Source organism: Branchiostoma belcheri, unplaced genomic scaffold (assembly GCF_001625305.1).
Source record: "Branchiostoma belcheri isolate BF01 breed outbred unplaced genomic scaffold, Haploidv18h27 scaffold1, whole genome shotgun sequence".
NCBI classification, from domain to species: Eukaryota; Metazoa; Chordata; class Leptocardii; order Amphioxiformes; family Branchiostomatidae; genus Branchiostoma; species Branchiostoma belcheri.
The window spans coordinates 8,444,440-8,466,122 of NW_017802379.1; the positions used below are offsets into that span (position 1 = coordinate 8,444,440).

The 21,683-nt window shown below is 41.2% G+C and overlaps 3 protein-coding genes across 3 annotated transcripts; 2 read left to right on the forward strand and 1 right to left on the reverse strand.

Annotated features, from left to right (window-relative positions):
• Nucleotides 1-4,740: 4,740 nt before the first annotated feature.
• LOC109462410 (CMP-N-acetylneuraminate-poly-alpha-2,8-sialyltransferase-like) lies at nt 4,741-7,461 on the forward strand. Its single transcript, XM_019758958.1, has 3 exons — nt 4,741-5,137; nt 5,455-6,006; nt 7,074-7,461. The coding sequence occupies exons 1-3, from the start codon at nt 5,133-5,135 to the stop codon at nt 7,339-7,341; spliced, it is 825 nt and encodes a 274-aa protein (XP_019614517.1). The 5' UTR covers nt 4,741-5,132; the 3' UTR covers nt 7,342-7,461.
• Nucleotides 7,462-11,905: 4,444 nt separating this feature from the next.
• On the forward strand, nt 11,906-15,974 carry LOC109470478 (CMP-N-acetylneuraminate-poly-alpha-2,8-sialyltransferase-like). The gene is made up of 4 exons (XM_019769473.1): nt 11,906-11,913; nt 12,383-12,453; nt 14,444-15,059; nt 15,689-15,974. The coding sequence occupies exons 1-4, from the start codon at nt 11,906-11,908 to the stop codon at nt 15,954-15,956; spliced, it is 963 nt and encodes a 320-aa protein (XP_019625032.1). The 3' UTR covers nt 15,957-15,974.
• A 431-nt stretch (nt 15,975-16,405) lies between these two features.
• On the reverse strand, nt 16,406-21,672 carry LOC109466775 (DNA repair protein RAD51 homolog 3-like). The gene is made up of 10 exons (XM_019764606.1): nt 21,578-21,672; nt 21,103-21,224; nt 20,509-20,758; nt 19,675-19,841; nt 19,007-19,140; nt 18,210-18,341; nt 17,683-17,758; nt 17,262-17,322; nt 16,987-17,047; nt 16,406-16,560 (listed from the first exon to the last, which is right to left on the reverse strand). The coding sequence occupies exons 2-10, from the start codon at nt 21,218-21,220 to the stop codon at nt 16,438-16,440; spliced, it is 1,122 nt and encodes a 373-aa protein (XP_019620165.1). The 5' UTR covers nt 21,221-21,224; nt 21,578-21,672; the 3' UTR covers nt 16,406-16,437.
• Between the last annotated feature and the right edge of the window lie 11 nt (nt 21,673-21,683).

A 21,683-nucleotide genomic window follows, 5' to 3' on the forward strand; every position in this document is an offset into this window, starting at 1 on the left:
TTTGTTTTGTTTTGGTGTGTGTGTTTGTATCTTTGCATCAGTTTCCGTAGTTTTCTGCATGCTAAATAAGCACGCCGGGAACACTGACAGGAAGCTAGGTCAAAGGTCCAAGAAACGTCCCAGAAAAAGATATCTCATTTCCTATCCTCAAATTCTTGCTACATGCATGTCTGTTACCTCATATGGGAGTCAGAGGGAAAACATATCGACAGAATTCATCTAGCAAAAAAGTAAAATCTTGAATAAAACCAAGAAATTCCTCCCAAACCTTGAAAGCTTCTTGTTTTGGGATGTTTGTTGACGTTACTAAAGAGCTCTTTACTGATATAATTAGGTGAAATGTAGGTCACGTTTGAAACCAAAGCAAGGATTAACAAAAAGAAAAACCGCGAGGGACGGTGTCAGCTGTCAATGCATCAAGCCTTCATCGGGATCATCTCAAAAGATAAGCCGCTCTTCCTCGAAGATTTGACGATACATGAGTGAGAACAGCACATAATCGGATTAAAACTGATAATTCAGATACACGCCAAAATATTGCAAGACGAGCTACTAGATAACGCGCTGACGACTTATACGGTGTTCGTCACTGTTTTGAAAAACAAGCACCACACTAACCTGGTATCGTGGTTGGGGCAGGCTGTCTTCGGGGCTTTAATAGTTTTCCCCCGCCCAGTACAACAGACCGCCCGGTAGGAGATAGGCCTAGCGCCTATAGGAGCTTTGCCGTGATGGGCCTGATCAAACTCCCGCCGTGAAAAACCTACCGGGGGAACCTAGCTGAGTTGGGCGGGGAATAGCTCCTGCAGCCCCGAAGAAAACCCGTCCAACCACGATAGACTGGATACCAGGTTAGCACCACACCTACCATCCTTATGAAAAGATTTCTTTTGAAACCACCTGTTGAGCTGATGGCACGATCCCCGTACGTAGCTCTTTATACGCTCCAATGCATGAGTGTAGATGGGAGATACAAAACGGTTCATTTAACTGGCAGTGACAGAAAGGCCGGGTGTTTGAGGTAAAGGTGATCACCTAAGGGCAACATTTCATCATGTATTTTGAGAGGTGTAAAATGCTGTCAGGTGGGGGGATAGTGATACTATTTCTCCTGAACGTTCTGATGAGTTACACGGTGTGGAAAGACCGTTACACGTTTGTTCAGCAACCCGTTCGTAGGAGCCCTCGACTCGGCGACTATCCACACACACCACGAAGGTATGTAACGGCCCGGCCGCATTCTTGTTGTACGATTGCCGTAAGAACTGAGGGTATATTTCTTGTGATTGTCGTGCATATGTCGTATATACATGTATGTATATACAAAATTAGGCTGTCTTCTTACCGAAATGGCTAGCTTAGTAGGCCTTTCTACGGGAATACGGATCGTAGAATTCGGCAAAAAAGAGAGTAATATTGGCCAAGGGAGTCCGGCCGCGGGGAGGTATAGTAGTTTCTTTCCCAGTCAAACCTACAAGGCGGCCAAACTCCCCTGGCAAATATTCTCCTATATATATCCAGCGTAGTTAGTCTGGTAGAGACTACCAGCTTAGATTCTTAAGCTTGTTGGCTGTCCATTCTCTTACAACTTGCTTGAAAATTCTACATCAAAATTATACGACGGCCTACCATGAAAATATGTAACCGTGCCATATGTTGTCTTTTACTCAACTAGTACATGTAACAAAGTGATATGAATTCTACATTTTGGTTAGCCTCTGTAGCAGGCTTATAGAACTGAGGGTTTGGTGGTCTTCGGCTGTTTTCTGCTTAGCCCAGTTAAAAAAAACGGGGGTAATTCAACCAGGCCGGCTATGTTTTCTATATGCAATCAGAAAATAGCACATAACAGCTCCCAAAGACCCTGAAGACCCCCAGTTTTTGGCATGCTATGGAGGCTACATTTTGGTACAGGTCGGGGATAGATACTTGAATACAAGTGGTCAGTTGGGCAATGGCGCGTGTCGGTGGTCAGTGTGTGCCTAACCTAATTCCACTGGCCTGAATCACATTCACTGACCACTCAGAGCTGACCACTCTTCCCTTCAAAAACACCACTAGTCTAGATGGGCATCTGTTGACTTACGGTATTCAGTGCAGTTTTGAAGGCTCGGAAACCCGATTTTTCAAAGCCAATATTCTAGTCATTTATCTACGTACTGAGTTTAAACCACACTGTCCCAATGTATATTGACCCTCATGGAGCAAACATTTCCCAAAATTCTGACGGAAAATGGTTACTGAAAGGGCCCTTGGCTGATTTTTAGGGTACCGACCAGAAGATAAAGGACTCATCTCGGGGCTTGCTTTTGCAGTTTTAAATGCCCAAAGTATGAAATACTGATTTCAATGTGTTAATGTGAAGCAGTATGTGTCAATATCATAAAGATTGCCTTGTTCAGAATATTTTCAGTTTTGCTGCTCTGAAATCGCATTGGATGCCTTTAACGACTTCCAATGCGATTTTAGGGCGCCAAAACTGGATTTTTTTCAAAGCCAACTCTCTGCCCATTTTTCAAATGTAGTAAGTTGAATCAACTCTAACCCATAGCATACGAATACCTGTGAGCCGAAAATGCGATGTCACAGGCGAAAAACGGTTGCTTGTTTCGCATCATAGGCTGGATCTATCTATTTATTGGTGGTACCAAAAATAAAAGGACTCCTCACGAAGCTTGTTTTTGTGTGTGTGTGTGGGGGGGGGGGTTCAAATGCCTTCAAGAAATGATGACAAAAATGTGCTCTGGCTACAGTAAATGTCAATACAGTTTTCCTCATCCAGAACATATTTGTGTTTTGCCGCCCTGAAATTCCGGTTGTTAAAAACATTTTGGCTGATTATTTTCGCTAATGAACCACGCACGATGCATCTGTTCATTGAGAAAATTCAATTTCCGCGACTGGGTGGCCCATCCCGTTGTGTTGAAAAGCCTGAGTCATGTTCTTGTCTAAACAACATGACAGGCGTAATTCCTCTGGGCTTTTCACACGTCTAGCCTCCTGTGCAGGCTCCAGGGCGGATGGCGGAATTTTGATACTGTAACAGCGTTTTGAAGAGTTTTCAAAGGCATCCAGTGCAGTTTTAGGGCTTGGAAACCCGAAATTTCTCAGTCAAAATTCTAGTCATTTATCTACATACTGAGTTAAAACCACACTATCCTAATGTATATTGACCTTCTTGGAACAAAAAGTCCCAAAATTGTGGCGGAAAATGGTTACAGGAAGGGCCCTGGGCTGATTTTTAGGGTGCCCCTCATAAAATAAAGGACTCATCCTGGGGCTTGTTTCTGCAGTTTTAAATGTCTTAAAAGTATGAGATGCTGATTGCAATGTGCTAATGTGAAGCAGTATGTGTCAATATCATGAAGATTGCCTTATTTAGAATATGTCCGGTTTTGCTGCTCTGAAATCGTATTAGATGCCTGTAAACGCGTTCTTTTAATAGCCGGCCATCCTACAACTAGCCGTGGATGGAATGGAACCTTCTCTCGCGGCTGGTTGTAGGATGGCCGGCTATTAAAATAACGCGTTAAAAACTCTTCAAAACGCTGTATCAAAATTCTCACCGCCCCGTACGCGTAGCCTGCACAGGAGGCTATGTCACACCATGGATGGTGCGATGTCACCTATTGTTACGCCTGATATGCCTGAACGGCGGTGTCCTTGCGGCTGTTACACCTTTTTTATTAAAAATGGGATACGCCCAAGCAATTGTGACCGTATGCGCAATAGATTTCTTATGATAAATGCATTAAATATTAATTGTACTCCAAGTAAAAGATAAATTCTAATACAAATGCTCTCTCTATATATACGTCAGAGGATAGATTGTGGTCTGACAGAATCGCCAGTTCTTCCAGTAGAAATGGAAATCGGAGACTCCAATCCTGATGCTAGGAGTGTGTTCAATTCTCCCATTTATAAATCCAAAATTTAAAGTCAACTCGTTGATCTATATCTCGATCTGTATCTCTAACTCTATGCCCTAACATATATTTTTTACTTCAGGGTACGGAAATATTGTTTTGGGTGCACGTGGCTGAGCTGTAGGTTTGTGTATCTGTTCGACTGGACAGACTAGGTTGATAGCACGTTGGTGGTGGGGGAAAGATTGACAGGCAACATGACAGACAGAGGGTCAAAAAGGTCGGACACAGAAAATGGGGGCGAGCTTTAAGGTCACGAAACCCCAGGATGCCCCGGAAGTCTGAAATGTCTGATTTGACCACCGTGTCATGATGAATGACCTGATTTGTTGACGTCTGTCACCATGGTAACTGGTGTTGGGTTACATCATGTTGCAATTTCATAGCAGGGGGGATTTAGACTCCTGCCTGACCATACATATGAATGTATTTGGGTAAGAATTAAAAGAGCAGACCATATGCGAAGGTAAACATTATACATTTGCTTTGCAAATGTTACCTTTCTTGTTGATCTTTTTTTGTTTATTTGTTTATTTGTTGATCTTTTTTCCCAGTGCCAAGGGTGTTGTAGGTGTTGCTATAACGACAGCAAAGCAGTCCAGTAACCTACGCAATATCAAGATTGAACAGGCGATCTTCCTTACCGGAAAAATGTCCTTGGGAAATCTAACCAACATCGTACCTCCAAACAAAACTGCCAAAATAGCCCCAGTGCCTAAGAGAAAAGTAAAACGGATAGTGAAGGTGATCAAAAAAGTACGTAAGAAAAAGCGGAAGACTCCTGAGTTACCAAAAAAGGAGGCGAGCGACGACAAAAGGAAAGAAACGGATGCGCCGAATTTGCATAAACTTTCTGATAGCCTTGATAAAACGGTACTTAACAAATCTATTGCGGAAGAAAGACCGCCAGTGGTATCATTAATACGTGCCGAAAATGCTACAAATAATACTTCTTCTGCGCCGTCCAATGTGGTGAAAAAGATTCCAGATGTATCAACAAATTTTACCAAACCTGAGACGGTACAACAAGCACCACCTCCGAAGAAGAGAATAAGGAAAGTTGTCCGAGTCGTCAAACGTGTTAGGAAGCCGAAACCAGTTGTCCCGGGACAGAAACCAGAGTTGGCTTACCTCACAGAGACATTCACAGCACTCAACAGTTCAACACTCAAGCCGGGATACTACAACAGCACGGAGGTGGAAAAAATGAGGTTAGTTTCATCTTTCAGTGCATCATAGTTATGTACATACAGGTACAGTAGAGTTATAGTATAGGAGGTGAGGGGGATATGATGTAACCGCAGATTGACAGGAAGGTCGAATTGGAGGTCAAAATGGTCTCCACAGAATCCGCGAGAAAGTCATGATAAAATATGAATAAAATAAGTAATTCACAATAACTTGATTTCATGTTGTAGGCTGAATTGAACTAAAATGATATGTACGTTTTTTAATGTTTAATGTTACAGTATAAGACTGGGATAGAATCTTGAATCTTGCTAACAGACTTATGTTCTTTACGTTCTAGAAAACACATCTTGAAGTTCTACAACCCAGAAAAACACTTGACAATGACCACGTCGAACCTGCAAGTTGGCCAGCACGTTAAATACGAAATTCCAACGAAAAGTTACTTCAATGTCACCGAGAACTTTTACAAGGTCGTCCCAAAGGTGTCACCCCTAAAGGGCCGCCATTTTAACTCTTGCGCAGTCGTGGGGAATTCTGGGATTGTTCTAAACAGCAAATGCGGTCAAGAAATCGACTCCATGGATTTCGTTATAAGGTGTAATCTACCACCTACTTCGGGTTACGAAAAAGATGTGGGATCGAAATCAAACTTTACAACAATGAATCCGTCGGTGATCTCCGTGTATTATAGAAAATTTCTGAAGATTAAAAAGGACCACGAACGGTTGTTACGTCGACTGAGACAAATCGGGGACCAGATCTTGTACGTACCGGCGTTTACGAGCGGCGGTGGCAGGAATATGAACGAGGTCGCTGGGTTCATGCTGCAATATAATCTTCAGATCAAGACGGCGTTTCCGCCACCGGGCATCAACAATATCATCAGATCGTAAGTTTCTTTCTCTCTTTTTTATGTTTATCGAAGGAAAACATGCTGTTTTTGCTCAGTTTCTTCTTCTTCTTCTCCAACCAGTGACCTCTGACCTGACCAATGACATGATTAATTGACGTCTGTCACCATGGTGACTGGTGTTGGGTTACATAATGGTGCAATTTCAGGGTCTGCTCTGCTCCTGTCACCATATACTAGTAGTACATGTATGTTAATGTGTTTGAGTAAGAATTAACAGAGCAGACCATGTTCGAAGGTAAACATTATACATTTGCTTTGCAAATGTTACTTCTCTAGTTTTCATCATTTTAGTATGTACGCGTTTATGTAGAGGAAACTTTGTCATGTCATAAACGTGCTTGTATGTCCGTAGTTATCTAAATATAGTGAGGAAGTGAGGGTGAGGGCGAAAATGGTGTTACCGCAGATTGACGAGAAGGTCAAGTTGGAGGTCAAAATTGTTATTCTTTTAAAAGTTAGTTTATTACACGTTTCTGTGGATCAAACTTTGCCATATGATAAATTGTATTGCACGACAATTGTATAAGGTACAACTTATGGCATCTGATGTTATATACATGTATATATTAACAGCAACACTGTATGACACTGATCTATACATTTACCTTACAAAAGACTACGTAGTATGAAATAAGAATAATGCTTTTGCAATCATTGGTAGAATTTGTATACCACCAACATGCACATGTATTTGAATTTGCTGTTTGAAACAATTGAGAAAAATCTTGCAGATGATAGACTTGTATGTAAGGAATTACGACTAGTATCTAAATAGTGTGCTCAGCCTAATCTACTGTGGCCGATAGGTACATGTACGAAGGGGTGACGTAGGTAAAACAGGGGTGTTTGGCAGCTAAATCAAGGATTTCGCGCAGCTAAAGCAGGGATGTCGTGCAGCAAAAGTAGGGATTTCGTGCAGCAAAGGCAAGGGTGTCGCGTTGCCAAAGCAGGGGAATCGCGCAGGGTTTTAACAGGGGTCTAGAAACATGTAGCTGTCGGCCACCGTACGTATCCTTACGACTTTCTGTCCTAATATTTTTCAGAATCTGGAAAAATTCGCAGTTCAGACTCCGCCGTCCGTCCACGGGGGCCCACATGTACGCGCTGGCCGCTACCATGTGTGACAGGATCCACATGTATGGGTTTTACCCCTTCAGCACGGATCCGTACGGAACACCCCTCAGGTACCACTACTACGAGAACTCGAAGATGATCAAAGTCGCCACGCACAACATGCCGGAGGAGTTCAGGGCGTTGCAGATGCTCCACCAGCGGGGCGCACTGGTACTGCACACAGAGCCATGTCAGTGATTCGTGATTCGTGATGAGATAAACATGGAGGTCAAAATCTTGGAGGCTGGGAGAAAGAGACAGTGGAATATGCACAGAATCAGCGTAGATAATAAAGGGTTAATGCCCCAGCCCGAGGTGTATATGGTCAGATAATCCCTGGAGATGTGCGATAACCACCGAATAAACCACCAAGTGAGCGGAGCCAAAAAGTGCACTTTTGAGGTTACGGCCTGATAACCAATGACAAATGAAGCCTTCTGATTGGTCGACGCCTTCTGGCTATATGATAATACATTGTACCTAATGGCGAACAAAAGAAAAATTCACAACAACTCTAACCTACTTTACGGAGGTGTGGCATCCTCTACTTCTTGTTTGGAATAGGAATGAACAAAGGTCTAACTGTTGGCGTTGAACATAGCTGAAAGTCTCCGATTCATTATTGATACATGAGTAACTCTATACTCAGCACTGTTTAAATAAACCGTTTAGTACACCTATATTACTACAAATCCCTTTAACTTGTAACAGTCACGCTATCTCTATACGGTCAGTTGTGGACATAAGCTTACATGGCAGGTATGGGCATCTAACAACAACAAACCACTTGGCGAATTCATCCAGCGGCATTGGGAGCTGTATACACAGCTAGATCATCCGTGAATAGTGTCGTCAGGTTGGTAAGACACTGAGTAGAGAGACTCTTTTTCACACAACCAAGTCTTTTATTCAGCCGACGTTTCGGTGACTGTCTGTCACCTTCCTCAGGGCAATTCTGACTGGTTCACATGGCATTGCAGCACAGGTGTCGCTGCTACGGATGCATTCCCAAATGTACAATATTTATGCAAGGTGAACCAGTCAGAATTGCTCTGAGGAAGGTTACAGACGGTCACCGAAACGTCGGCTGAATAAAAGACTTGGTCGTGTAAAAAGAGTCTCTTCTCATAGCTAGATCATGTTTCGCGGCACCGTAACTAGGCTTGATTGAATTGAATTTCTTTACTAAGTTTAGGTATATTGATCCAGTGTAACATTTTATAACACATACACCACGCACACATAGCATGATATACAGAAGGACAGAACTTCTATTTTAGCTTCAGACATTTTTAACATTGCCGCTCTCTCATAGCCTCTACCAGGCTTCGGGAGGTGACTGGAAAGAGTAGAAATCGGCCAAATGGAGAGATAGCATGCCAAGGGAGTTTGGTCGGCTGGAGAGAACAGTTTGCCGAACAAACTCCAATTGCATGTTATCTCTCTATTTGGCCAATTTCTACTCTTTCCAGCCGCCTCCCGAAGCCTGGTAAAGGCTAGTTCTTTCACACAATGAAACATTTGCAAGTTGCAAACATCGCGTTAGAAACAAGTTTAAAACTTTAAATTAGCATTCTCAAGCAAAATATGTGTTAAGTGAAATTTGGGTAAATTATTGCATACAGACAAGAGAGGTGGCTCAACCAATCATTAAACATAAATTATTCAAATCAGGACATCATTTGCATAATTCATGAAATGCTAGAATAGCCTTTTTGTTAAGGTGAGACTGCCATTGGGTGGAAAGTATCATCAACTGATAAGATTCATGCAAATGAGGATCTTATTTGCATATTCAATGAGAAACATTTACACTTGGGGTCAGTCCGGGGTCAGTCGACGAGGTTAACATCATTTGGTGAAGGTATGTGATCGTGGAACTCTAGTTTTGTACATGGCATCAGATATCTAAATGCATCTTGTTCTGACATTTTGACCGTTGATATTAAAAAGGTCTATTTCTGTAATAATTAGAACTAGAGTTCCCCGATCTCATACCTTCGCCAAATGATGTTAATCTTTATGACTGACAAATTATAGATTAGATTATTCCCCCCTGATTTAAGAAATAGGAACCTAATTTTCATGAATTATATCATTTTATCATAATCTCAACCAAAAGACAGTCTTAACAAACAATGCATTCTAGCATTTCCTAATAAATTATGCAAATGAGGTCCTGATTTGAATAAATTATGTTTAATGATGTTCACCTCAACTAAACTTTCAAATACCACAAGTATGAAATTCCAGGCAGTTATCATTACATAATTATAAAACGTTCTCATTAATTATGCAAATTAAGTCATTATTTACATAATCAATATCTTCCTGTGTTTCTCTCGTTGTCAATTACCAATGTCACAAGCTTCAATTGTCCTATCATGGAATGCAGCTGATTTATAGAATTTCCCCATAAATTATGTAAATTACATCCATATTTGCATAATTGTCAGATAATTATATTAAACATCACGTAAGCTACCTACATACCAAAAATCACGACGATCCGTCAAACGGTTCTTGAGTTATCCCCTTTTGAATAATTTCAAGAATATATCCCTGCAGTTCCAGAGCAAGCCGCTAGGGGGCCCAAACTCTCGTCACTTCTTCCCCAGCACGATAGCTACCTACCATCCAAATTTCATCACCATAGCATGTCTAGATCATGAGATATCAAAACCGGAAGTTCAGCTGCAGTACCATAACAAGCCGCTTGGGGGCCCAAAATCTAATCATTTTGAGGTCTCATCAAGACCTACCCACCTACCAAGTATCAAAATAATCCATCAAGGCCTTCTCAAGTTATCGTGTTTACAGACAGACAGACACACACACACACACACATACACGAACGCCCCTGAAAACATAACCTTCTTGGCGAAGGTAATTAAATATTCATTGTAGTTAGTCTAAGGGCACAGCGCAAAACTGACTATCATGCAACAGTCATTCATTCAGGACAGCTCCCGTTATTAAATGTCGGTCACATACCGTATAAGACCGTCGTACGATATGGCATATGGGCTGTTGGCACCTCCTGTGATAGTTACCTCCATGAAAAATGGAGGTAATGTTTTTGGCGTGTCTCTCTCTCTCTCTCTCTGTGTTTGTGTGTCTGTCTGTCTGTGTGTGTGTTTGTGTTTCTGCACATTTGTAGTCAGCATAACTTTAGAACGCCTTTATGGATTATGATGATATTTGGTATGTTGGTAAGTCTTAGGAAGACAAAGGTCAAATATGGGCCTCCTGGTGGATGACCTTGGTACTGCAGCAGAACTTCCGGTTTATGTATCTTTTGTCCTGAACATGCTATGGTCTTGACTTTTTGGTGACAGATAGCTTTTCTTGTCAGGAATAAGTGGTGTGAGTTTGGTCCCCCTAGCAGCTTTTTCTGGAACTGCAGGACACTTTCTGGCGAAATCTTTAAAAGCCAATACGTCCAGGTAGAAACAACGTATTTTCATCGTTGTTGGTGTGTAGGTAGCTGAGAGAGAGTTGTACATAATAAAATGTCTCAGAATTCTTGTTGTACATGTGTCGTACAACATTTAGCTGTCTTGTCACAAAAAAGTCCGTTGTCGGTATACGGCTGGTCCACCGAGGTCCAACGACAAATATGTGATCGTGTTGGCATTCCTGTGATAGTTGTGCATGTGTCCGTTGTCGGTATACGGCTATAGCTAGTCCACCGAGGTCCACCGATGAATATGCGATCGCGCCTTATTTAAAGCTTTTAAGTAAAAGACAAAGGCACATCTGAAGTCATCTCGAATGAAAGAGCATGTTGAGGTAGAAGACAAAAGAGGCCCTTGATAGTAGACTTGACAAAGTAATCCTTATTTAAGTCTTCGTTATCCTTTTAATCTCTAATGCCCCTAGCCTCCCTAGCACTAGCAGGCTTATAAAACTGGGGGTTTGCCACCGTTTGGTGGTCTTCGGCTGTTTTCTGATTAGCCCCAAAAAACGGGGGTAATTCAACCAGGCCGGCTATGTTGTCTGTATGCAATCAGAAAATAGCACATAAAAGCTCCCAAAGACCCTGAAGACCCCACAAACTAGGGTATTTGGCATGCTAAATGCCCCAGGGCGCGCTTAAGTTCTAGCGGCCCGCCCAAATTCCGCTGCCCCTAGTGGGGACGGACCGTTGTGGCCCCGGAAAGCTGAGCTTATATTGTTTTAAGCCCACAGTCACGTATTCAGGACGTTTCCCCGACCTCGCCCCGGAACACCTGCCACCGGTACCTGTGGGTCGTGTCGCGTAGCGGCAGCGTGCTCGACACGGAACCAAGAGGTCCCGGGTTCGAGTCCTGACATGCCACCGATCTTGAGCCCATAGGGAAGACACTTTACACGACTTTCCTCACTTAACTCAAGTGAAAATGAGTATTGTCTTGTCTTCTATTCGTCCTCTGCGTTGGTGACGGCATAAGATAAGTTGATATAACTTGAGTGTGCTGTCACCATGTCTAGTCATGAAATGTTGGAATATAAAGAAACAAAAACATTTTGAAACATTCGATCGGATAGCGCACGAGAGCACGATAGCCAACCTCGCCGAACACTAGTCAACCACAGCTGACCTTGCTCCCAAACTACCCCTAAACATGGTTAGGGCGAGTTCGGCAGTGTTCGGAGGCCAAAGTCGGCTATGCGTGACAAAAACTACACAGACAAGATCAAGCGAGAATGCCTAAGAATTTCGAACATCAAAAGATTTTCAGGATACAGTTCTTTGAACAAAAAGCAACCATCTGCTGTCATGTACAGGTAACTCAGGTCATGGGTTACGTCCAATGCTTTAGATAAATAGACTAAAAGCTTACTGAATGAATGAAGACCTTTATTGTACACACATACCCACTAGGTTAAGTACAGGTCACAGTAAAAGGATGGTATACAGATAACGTTACATATATACATCGTCAAGTAACTACAATTAAGTAAATTCGGTTTCTTCACGTTTCTTAGAAATGACAAAAAAGGTAAGAACAGGTTTACCTTTGTGAATGACGTATGACTGTTGAGACGGTCCCTAACTATACGAAATCTAACCACGCGTGAACATATACATGTACATATAGCGAGAGAACACTGACCGGGTAGGGTACTATTTTGACTAGGCTATCGAAGGAAGCATTTTATCATGAGGAAAACGTGTAACATAGTAAGAATGTCCAGAAGAGGAGTGGTGCTTCTGTCTGTGTTCAATGTGGTCATGTTGTATATGGTTTGGCAGGAACGGTCTAAGTACGCAGAACTACGATCTCACCTTCTGGAGTCAGTCAGTGGCCTCCACGACACTCAATGGTAAGGGTGTGTTTGTTTGTTTGTTTGTTTGTTTATTTGTTTCGCATAACCGGTAAACCGCCTTGAGGCGTAACACACCAGTTTTGTACATGTACGTACATGTACAAGCCCGTTTTTAATTGGGGTATAACAAAATCAAAAAGGAGTGAAAACTAGACAAGAGCTGCGTAAGACCGGACTGTATTAAAGGTTTGAACCACTCACACCGGGAAGGTCCCCTACTCTTTTCGTAGGTGCGGTGGGTTCTTTAACGTGCGTGGGGTGTGGCTCTCCCAAACACGGGACCTCTTTTTAACGTCCTATATAAGGGACGTCCCTAACCGAAGCTAGGTACTCATTTCCACCTGAGTGAAGTGAGGAAAGTCGTGTAAAGTGCCTCTCCCAAGGGCACAAGATCGGTACGCGGTGACATGGGCAGGATTCGAACCCGCGACCTCTTGGGTGTGAGCCGAACGCGCTACGACCCCACGTGTTGTGTCCGGTCCAGAACTATGTTTAGACACGGCTCTGGATAGTCCACGTGTATATATCCAGAACAGTACATGGGTTAATTCTAATCTCTTGGATATTTGTGCACTGCTAGAATCCAGAGCCGTGCCTGATACTGATCCTAATCCTTTCAGGCATTAAACTACGTATACAGTGGTACGGTTCTGGATACAATATGTTGGAAACGTAAATGTATGAAGTCTGAATTCGAACGTTGTCTTCTTTGGGTTTTTTTTTTTCAGAAGGAATTGTGTATCGTTTCTGTCATCAAACTCTTTCATTCCATCGACTTTTGAGCTGAACATGTACTGTTTGTTATCAATTATTTTGTGTGGTATTAAATATCAAACTTAAATTTAAAGCTCCCATAGCCTTTTTGAGGTCGCAGAGCAGTGGATTGTTAATACACTGTGTCTAGGGCACGGTATTGGAAGGTGGAGCCCATCACTGCCTTTTACCTCCCAAACCGAAGTCAGGTACCAATTTTAACCAAGGTGGCGTGAGGAAAGTTGTGTATGTAAAGTGCCATTCCCAAGGGCACACTCGGCACGATCTCGCGTGTCCGCTTACCTATGGGGACTCAACGTCATGACTTTATGAAAAATTCAAGTCCGTGATGTCCTCTGAAGGATTGTCGTTCAAATGTTCATTTTCAAATTTATGAAACACTTAGAACTTATGGTACTGAGGTATTCTTTTCTTCTAAATAATTCAAAAGTATTACAAAAATGGAGGAAAAACCCATGCGGAATTGACTCTGTAATTTGTACATTTATAATTCATATATATATAGTATGATAAATCATCCATTCTCTTGCAGTGTCGAGAAGCAGACAGCAAAATATCCAATCAAACGTGCCGTGGAAGCAACTGCAATACCGCCCGGTGACGTAGGGGGCGCTAACGACAGTTCCACAAACAAGACTTCATTGCAGAACAACGTTAACATAACACAACTATCGGGGCCCGGACGTGGGATTAAAGTTACTGCGACAAAGAACGAAAGCGAAAGTGCCCCAGTGCCACCCAAAAAGAAGAAAAGGAAAGTTATCAGAATCGTGAAGCGAAAGAAGAAAGCTGCCAAGTCGAAGACGGACACCTTGGATGAAACGAAAACAAAGGAGAGTAGCGCCGCCATGCGAAATGGATCAGAACAGCATTGGTGTTTCAACAGTTCTGAGGTACGAAAAGTGAGGTAAGCGCTACTCTTTGACTTACCGAAAAATTGATGAAGAAACCCTTGTAAGATACTTATCAATAAAAGATTATCAAATAGAAGCAATTACGTATGGGAAGGAAGTATTGATTTGGGTGGCACTAATTTATGTTAGGTTTGTATGTTTGGGTTCTAGACTTGAGAGTGAAATCTCGCATTTCTTGTTATAATTCTCATCACTTAATTTACCATGTAATATCTCTGATTAAATAAGTACCTTTATTAAACGTTACAGAAGTTATCATTACATATAGTAGATATCAACATACTTTTCTCATATCAAAGTTATTGCTGTGCTGTTTTTTTCTTCAAAACTGACTGAACACAATATCGTTTTTACTTCCAGACAACATATACTTAAATTCTACAGCCTGGACTCAAACATGACCATAACACAGTCTGGTCTACGAATTGGCCAACGTTTAAAATATGAACTTGCAAGGAAACCATCATTCAACGTCACTGAAGACTTCTTGAAGTTGGTCCCAAAGGAACAGCCTTTGAAAGACCGCCATTTTAAGACATGTGCAGTCGTGGGCAACTCTGGGATTGTACTGAAAAGTAACTGTGGGCAAGAAATTGACTCCATGGACTTCGTCATACGGTGTAACCTACCTCCCATAGAAGGGTACCAGAAAGATGTCGGCTCCAAGGCTAACCTCACCACAATGAACCCCTCAGTGATCCCACAGAATTTCAAAAATTGGAACAAAACGAAGAAAGAATACGATCGCTTCTTGCGGCGCCTTAGTCTAATTGGTGACCAGATCTTGTACGTACCTGCCTTCACGTCTCCGCATGGAGAAAAGGATGTGAGAATCCTCACACAGTTTGTTCTTAAGCATGAACTGCCGATGAAGACTGCTTTTCCACCGACAGGACTTAACAATCTCATGAAAAAGTGAGTTTACTTGTCATCTTTTAAGATGATCTTTGAAATATTAAAATCTAAGTAAAATATCAAAATCTTGAGAATATCAAAATCTAAGTAAAATATTAAAATCTAAGTAACAGTAAAAGAAAATTAAAAGTATTAAAATCTTATTCTAATTACACAACATGTACTTCTCAAGTTCTGGGTACGGAAGTATTGTTTTGGGTGGGTGAGCTGTGGGTGGGTTTGTGTGTGTGTCCTGACGGAGTAGGTTGACAGCAAGTGGGTGAGGAACTATTGACAGGCAGGATGACAGGTGATCAAAAGGTCATGGAAACATGGGGAGAAGTTGGGAGTAGGTTGACAGCACTTGGGTGGGGAGGATTGACAGGTTGCATTATAGATGGTCAAAAGGTCAGACACAGTCAACATGTGGGTAGGTTGACAGCAATCGAAGGGCAAGTGGTCAAACAAGGGAAATGGGGTGAACTTCAAGGTCATAAAAATCCAGACCTCAAATCTCAAATTTCTTGCTGTAATAATACTAATATACATGTATATCTATTGCTTTTTTAATGCACTGTCTGGGTCGCTTAGTTGAATCATTAATGCAATCATTATCACAAGTACTAGTATTTGAACTAAATATATTACAGAATTTGGAGAGATGCTGGGTTCAAGATCCTCCGTCCGTCCACCGGCGCTCACATGTACACCCTGGCTGCAACCGTTTGCGACCAGATCCACATGTATGGCTTTTATCCCTTCAAAAAGGACCCACAGGGCACGGCGCTACACTACCACTACTACGACAACAGAAAGATGATCGGTAACAGGACTCACAACATGCCAGAGGAATTCAGCGCATTTCAGCAGCTCCACCGGCGGGGGGCAGTGGTACTGCATACAGAACCATGTCAATGATTTTTTTTGGCAACACCAATGTGGCGAGCCTAATACTAGTATAATATGTACATGTGTAAGTTTGCAAAAATTCTAGGAATTGTTCAGGAATCAAAAATATTTACATGTAGTGAACATCTGTTTTACTCAGGAATTTTTGTAAACGAAGTTACTGGATTATAAATGGAACTCAATGGAAGATCAATGAATTATTATTATTAACAATATAATCAACTAGAAAGGTAACATTCGCATAGCAAATGCATAATGTTTACATTCGCATATGGTCTGCTGTGTTAATTCTTACTCAAAGACATTCTTACTCAATGACAGGAGTCTAAATCCCTCCTGCTATAAAATTGCAACATGATGTAACCCAACACCAGTTACCATGGTGACGGACGGTCTGGTTCAGGTCATTGACCAGGTCAGCATTTGGAATGGAAGAAGAAGAAACAGAGCAAAAACAATATGTTTTCCTTCAGTAAACATAATTATTTTATTAAGACACTCTTGGCCTTTTCCTCTGACTGTGGTCACCATGACTTGTTCCTTCCTCTTGTGACATATCTGATGTTACGTCCTGTGTGCTGTTTGGAATGCACACATCTCGAATACCAGCCATCTGTTTCAAAAAGACATAAACCATACTTACATCTTGAAAACCTGTTTATTTCATGTCATGAACATGAAGACTCAGGCATATTCTCCAAGGGTATAAAGTCTTTCTTCAGTCTTCCATCCATCCATCCATCCATCCATCCATCCATCCATCCATGCATCCATCGATCCATCCATTCATCCATCCTTTCATCCATCCATCCATCCATCCATCCATCCATGCATCCATCGATCCATCGATCCATCCATCGATCCATCCATCCATCCATCCATCCATCCATCCATCCATCCATCCATCCATCCATCCATCCATCCATCCATCCATCCATCCATCCATCCATCCATCCACTCACTTAGCCCTGTGTACATGTATTGAAAATTTTCTTTTTTCTCAGCTACTCAATACTCAATCTGTGATAGGTGTACTTACCGTCACTTGATATGGTACTGTTGCCTCTTCCCGTGTGGGTGACTTGTACAGTCTTGCATACCTGTATGCCAAATAAAAAGGGATACATGCATATTTGCATTTGCTGTGTGGATTAAGAATAAATTCCAAGGTGTCATTCAATTAAATCATCTGACTGAGGAAACACATAGTTACATGAGAGAGAGAGAGAGAGAGACAGAGAGAGAGAGAGAGAGATACAAGAATGCGTATATCCAACATTACAATAAATTACATGTTACATGTTATGTATGTACCTGTAACCTGCTTCCCAGAAGAGAAGGACTCGTATAGTACTGGCATGTCCCCAGCTTTCCCCTGAACATAGACATGAATTAGATGAGACAACAAAGCTATGAACTAGGTAAATTTCAGACTATATTAAACATCAGAGAAACCCATTAATTATCAATGTTCAGTAACCAAAATATATACAAGTTGCAAGGCAATACCATAAATCTTGATATGTTTGTGGTGGTTTTGTTTTCGCTGTTTTCCTGTGACCTCTCAACCCCAAATTCATGACACCAGAAGTATACGTTTCCAATGTATTATACTACATATTAAAAGTGTACTACAGAAGTTATCATTTTTGTTTGAAGCTTATTCAGACCTTGTTCAGTATTCAGACCATTAAATCTTACACTGCTGGAAGAATGAAGAACAACTGTCACTGACCTAGTGCAGGAACAAGATGAGCCTGGCCATCACCAGAATGTCCCATCTTGGTGGTCATCTGGTTCACAAGCACAACCTACACACAAGGAAATGTGTATAATTCTTATGTATTCTTATATATGTAAAAATCAAAGCCATCATGACCCGATCATGGTGATGAAAGCCAAGGACTGTAAAAGTGTACTTAGTAATGTTAGATCTTAAAATGTTTGCAGTGACTACCGACACTCTACACTATAGATTCAGGAAGAACTTAAACATGCATGCATGTGTTAGACTAAAGCCAGCATGCTGGCTTTGTTCTACAGTAAATTCAGGCAGCAATTTTACTTAAATGCTTCCGAGAGACCCATTGCCAGCCATGAATTACATCAAACTGAAACAGTTGAGTCCGCTGACTTTGCTCTATGCAAAAGAGCATACTGGCACCCACTGAAAAGAGATATCTGTCATTTTTCTCCCTCCAAATGAAGAATTTAGAAGATTGGAAAGACAGTCCCTCTGGGTACTCTCAGGACACTACTTACAGCTGCTTTGTGGCTGTCTGCTAGTCTGATACAGTTCTGTGCCAGGCCGTTCAGTAGCCTGGTTCGGAGAGACAAGTCTTCAAAGTCATGTCTGAAGGGGAACGCAATGCTGTCCATCACTACAAGACGTATCTGAAAAATATAAAACAAGAAGTTGAAGATCTCATACCTCCATGAAATACATGTATTTCAATTTTTTATGACTTTCTTATTATGTTTACCGAAGGAAAACATATTGTTTTTGCTAGGTTTCCTCTTCTTCCATTCCAAACACTGACCTCTGACCTGGCCAATGACTTGATTTGTTGACATCTCTCACCATGATAACTGGTGTTGGGTTACATAATGTTGCAATTTTATTGTAGGAGGGATTTATACTCCTGACCATATATATGAATGTATTTGAGTAAGAATTAACGGAGCAAGTTTTAACAGCAAGAATTAACCATAGGCAAAGGTAAACATTATGCATTTGCTTTGCAAATGTTACCTTTCTAGTATTTATCTTGAATCTCTACTGTCTATTGCAGATTCCCACTGGCTTCCATAAGGCAACAGACATGCATAATTGAAGACAGGAAATAAGATAACGTTTTCTGGGACCTTTGACCTAACTTCCTTTTAGTGTCCTCAATGTACCTACATGTAGCATGTGTAAAATAATGAAAACACCCAAAACAAAACCTCTGTACATATTGGTAACAATAAATAAATGCTAATATATCATACACATACCTAAATACAACAACTATAGAAAATTCCATATTTGAATGATACAGAAAAAAAATGTTTCAAACCTTGGGATGCTGTTGTAAAAACTCTGGAAGAATGTTGATAAGTGCCACTAGTTCTACCCAGTCATGCACTCTGTAGAAGTGGATTCTTGATAAAATGTGTTCCACAGTGAAATCTGACATTGCCTCCAATTGTTCTGTAACATAGATTAAAAAGGAAAAATTAATTCTACACATAAAGTAAGTACCAAACTAGTATTTCAAACATATACTGAACTAAACATCACTGAATAATACAAAAATAAATCAGACGGCTGAATACGTTCTCTGTGTTCCCTGTTTCTGAAAAAAAAATGCTGACCCTAGCCTTTTTTTTGTGTGGACCCCTGCAAGGGACATAATTTTTTTTGGCTAGCTCCATGATCTGACACCTGAGTGATGAAACATTCTACAATCAGTTTTCCAACATTTACATTGAAATATAAGTGTCCTCATGTAAGTTTTACTTTTTTAAAACTGTACTGTATACGTTGGATCACTTAATTGCCGATTTAGTCTTAAAAAGAAAAAAAAAAGATAATCCCTACCTACCGACCCTAATTTTTTTAGGCCTGAAACAGGAAACACAACATTTTTTTTCTTTAAGCCCTCACCGACTAAAGTCGAATATGCAGTAAGACGTTTTAGGTCTTTCCTTGAAAGTTTTATCTAAGATTCTTTATAACTGTCACCTCTATTGTTCTCCACCGTAGCTATGTGTCTGCAATGTTCCACTGCGGCCTTGGCCATATCTTCTAATCTGTGGACCATAAAGCTTCCTTCTGTGTCCACATACACTGCCTCTCCACCCAACCCACCAAATACACAGGGGATCTGTACATCTATTGCCAGCTGCATCCTGAAGTAAAATAAGGAAAATTAGATCAATTTATCAATTCAAACATACAAAGTTTTTGCCAATAAACTTAGGAACAATAACATTCATTACTATGTGCCTTACTGTCAATTTTATTTTCCTGGAGACTTAATTTTGTAGTAAAAGGAGAAACCATTCTCCAGCATACAGTACTAATACTGTAATTTTAACATTAGAATAGCATATTTGTGGTGTCATGACTTCTAAGTTAAAGAGAGGTCACTGTAAAAAAAACAAAAACAGCCTGAACATTTCAAGGTTTGAAGTCTTAAAACATTCCAGTATATGGTCAAAAGTCTCCAACAAGTAAAAAAAAAGTTTAAGGGTATACGGCTTGTCTTATATCATCAAAATGCCATCTCTTAAGCTTGCTTCCCTGCAAAAATCGCCAGCTCCTCAACTAGCTAGATAGGCTACCTTAGTTACTTAACTTACTTAAAAGTTAGGCTACCTTAATCTCCAAGCAGATCCCTATCGGTGGCAAAAGGACAGTATCAAATTGGCCAGGCAGTATCCATTAGCAAGAGAAGGTCTGCGGCCACCGACGGGCACCGATGAGTAGGGACAAAAAAAAAAAATGGCCATATATAAAAAGGTAACAATCATTCCCCCACAACCTCTGCTTGGAGAGCAAGGCTACCTGTCTTACCCCATTTGTGTCTTCCCAACACCCGGTGCACCACAGAACTCTGTTATCTTGGTGAGAGGCACCCCTCCTCCCAACAGCTCATCCAGGGCAGAACAGAATGTGATGATACAGCCCTGGTGTCTCTCCTCCTGTAACAGGTCCAGGGCTGTCTTCACAGCCTCATCAGAGCTTGAGGGGGAGGAGGCATCATTCTGCACTCCTTGGACAACTCTCAAGATTTCAAGTGCTTCTTCTGGGGATATCTTGAGTTCTGGCAAAAAAAAAAAAAATACATGTCCATACAATACCATACACACTATTATATACAGTTAGGCCATACCAATTTAATTTGTTGCTTCCCTGATTTTTTTCAGAAAAAATATGAAGCACGCACGCACGCACACACGCACGCACGCACGCACACACACGCACACTCACAACTCATCAGTCACAAAGTTTAATATGAAGGCGGAAGCTAGTAATTATCATTTGCAACATTATTACATGAAAAACCTATTTGATTAAATATCTATAAAGCGCTACACTGCACAAATCAGGACTCCATAATTTTTCTCAAGAAATCGAATCTACCGCCAAAAATCTGCCCCTCCCCACCTTTGCTCAGCTCGACTGGCTTCAAATCTTCTAAATCTTCCACTGTCGAAAACCCCCCGGCTAGGAGTTTGGTCTTCAGGTAGGGAGGAAGGGGATACGAGCCGACATGTCGCGACATTTGGCTGAAAGTGAGACAAAAACGTTACAAAATTTGCGTCGAAAAAAGTTCACACACGAAATGTCGTCTGAAATGTTTCTGTTTCCGGTTTCTTTGCACTTTTCCGGAAATACGTCATTGACCACGGGACCTGAGCTGTCTCTTTCCATTACTATTGAGGGGTGAATTTAATATCGAAAACTTTACGTTTGTTTCAAGATGCATGAGATTGATACGCCATTATCAACTAATGATATATAATCAAGACAAATTTATATTATTTTTCAGAATCTATATTTTACTTTCACTACCTTTGTAATACCATTTCAAAATTTAGTAGTAGTCTACCTTTACACTAGTGGCATCGTCCAATCTTACCTGTTGAGAACATGCTTGGCGCGGTCGAACAGGTAGTCTAGTGTGTTGTTGACTTATTAAGATAAAAACGTCAAAACGTTGACCTAACCTCATTTTACCTGACGAT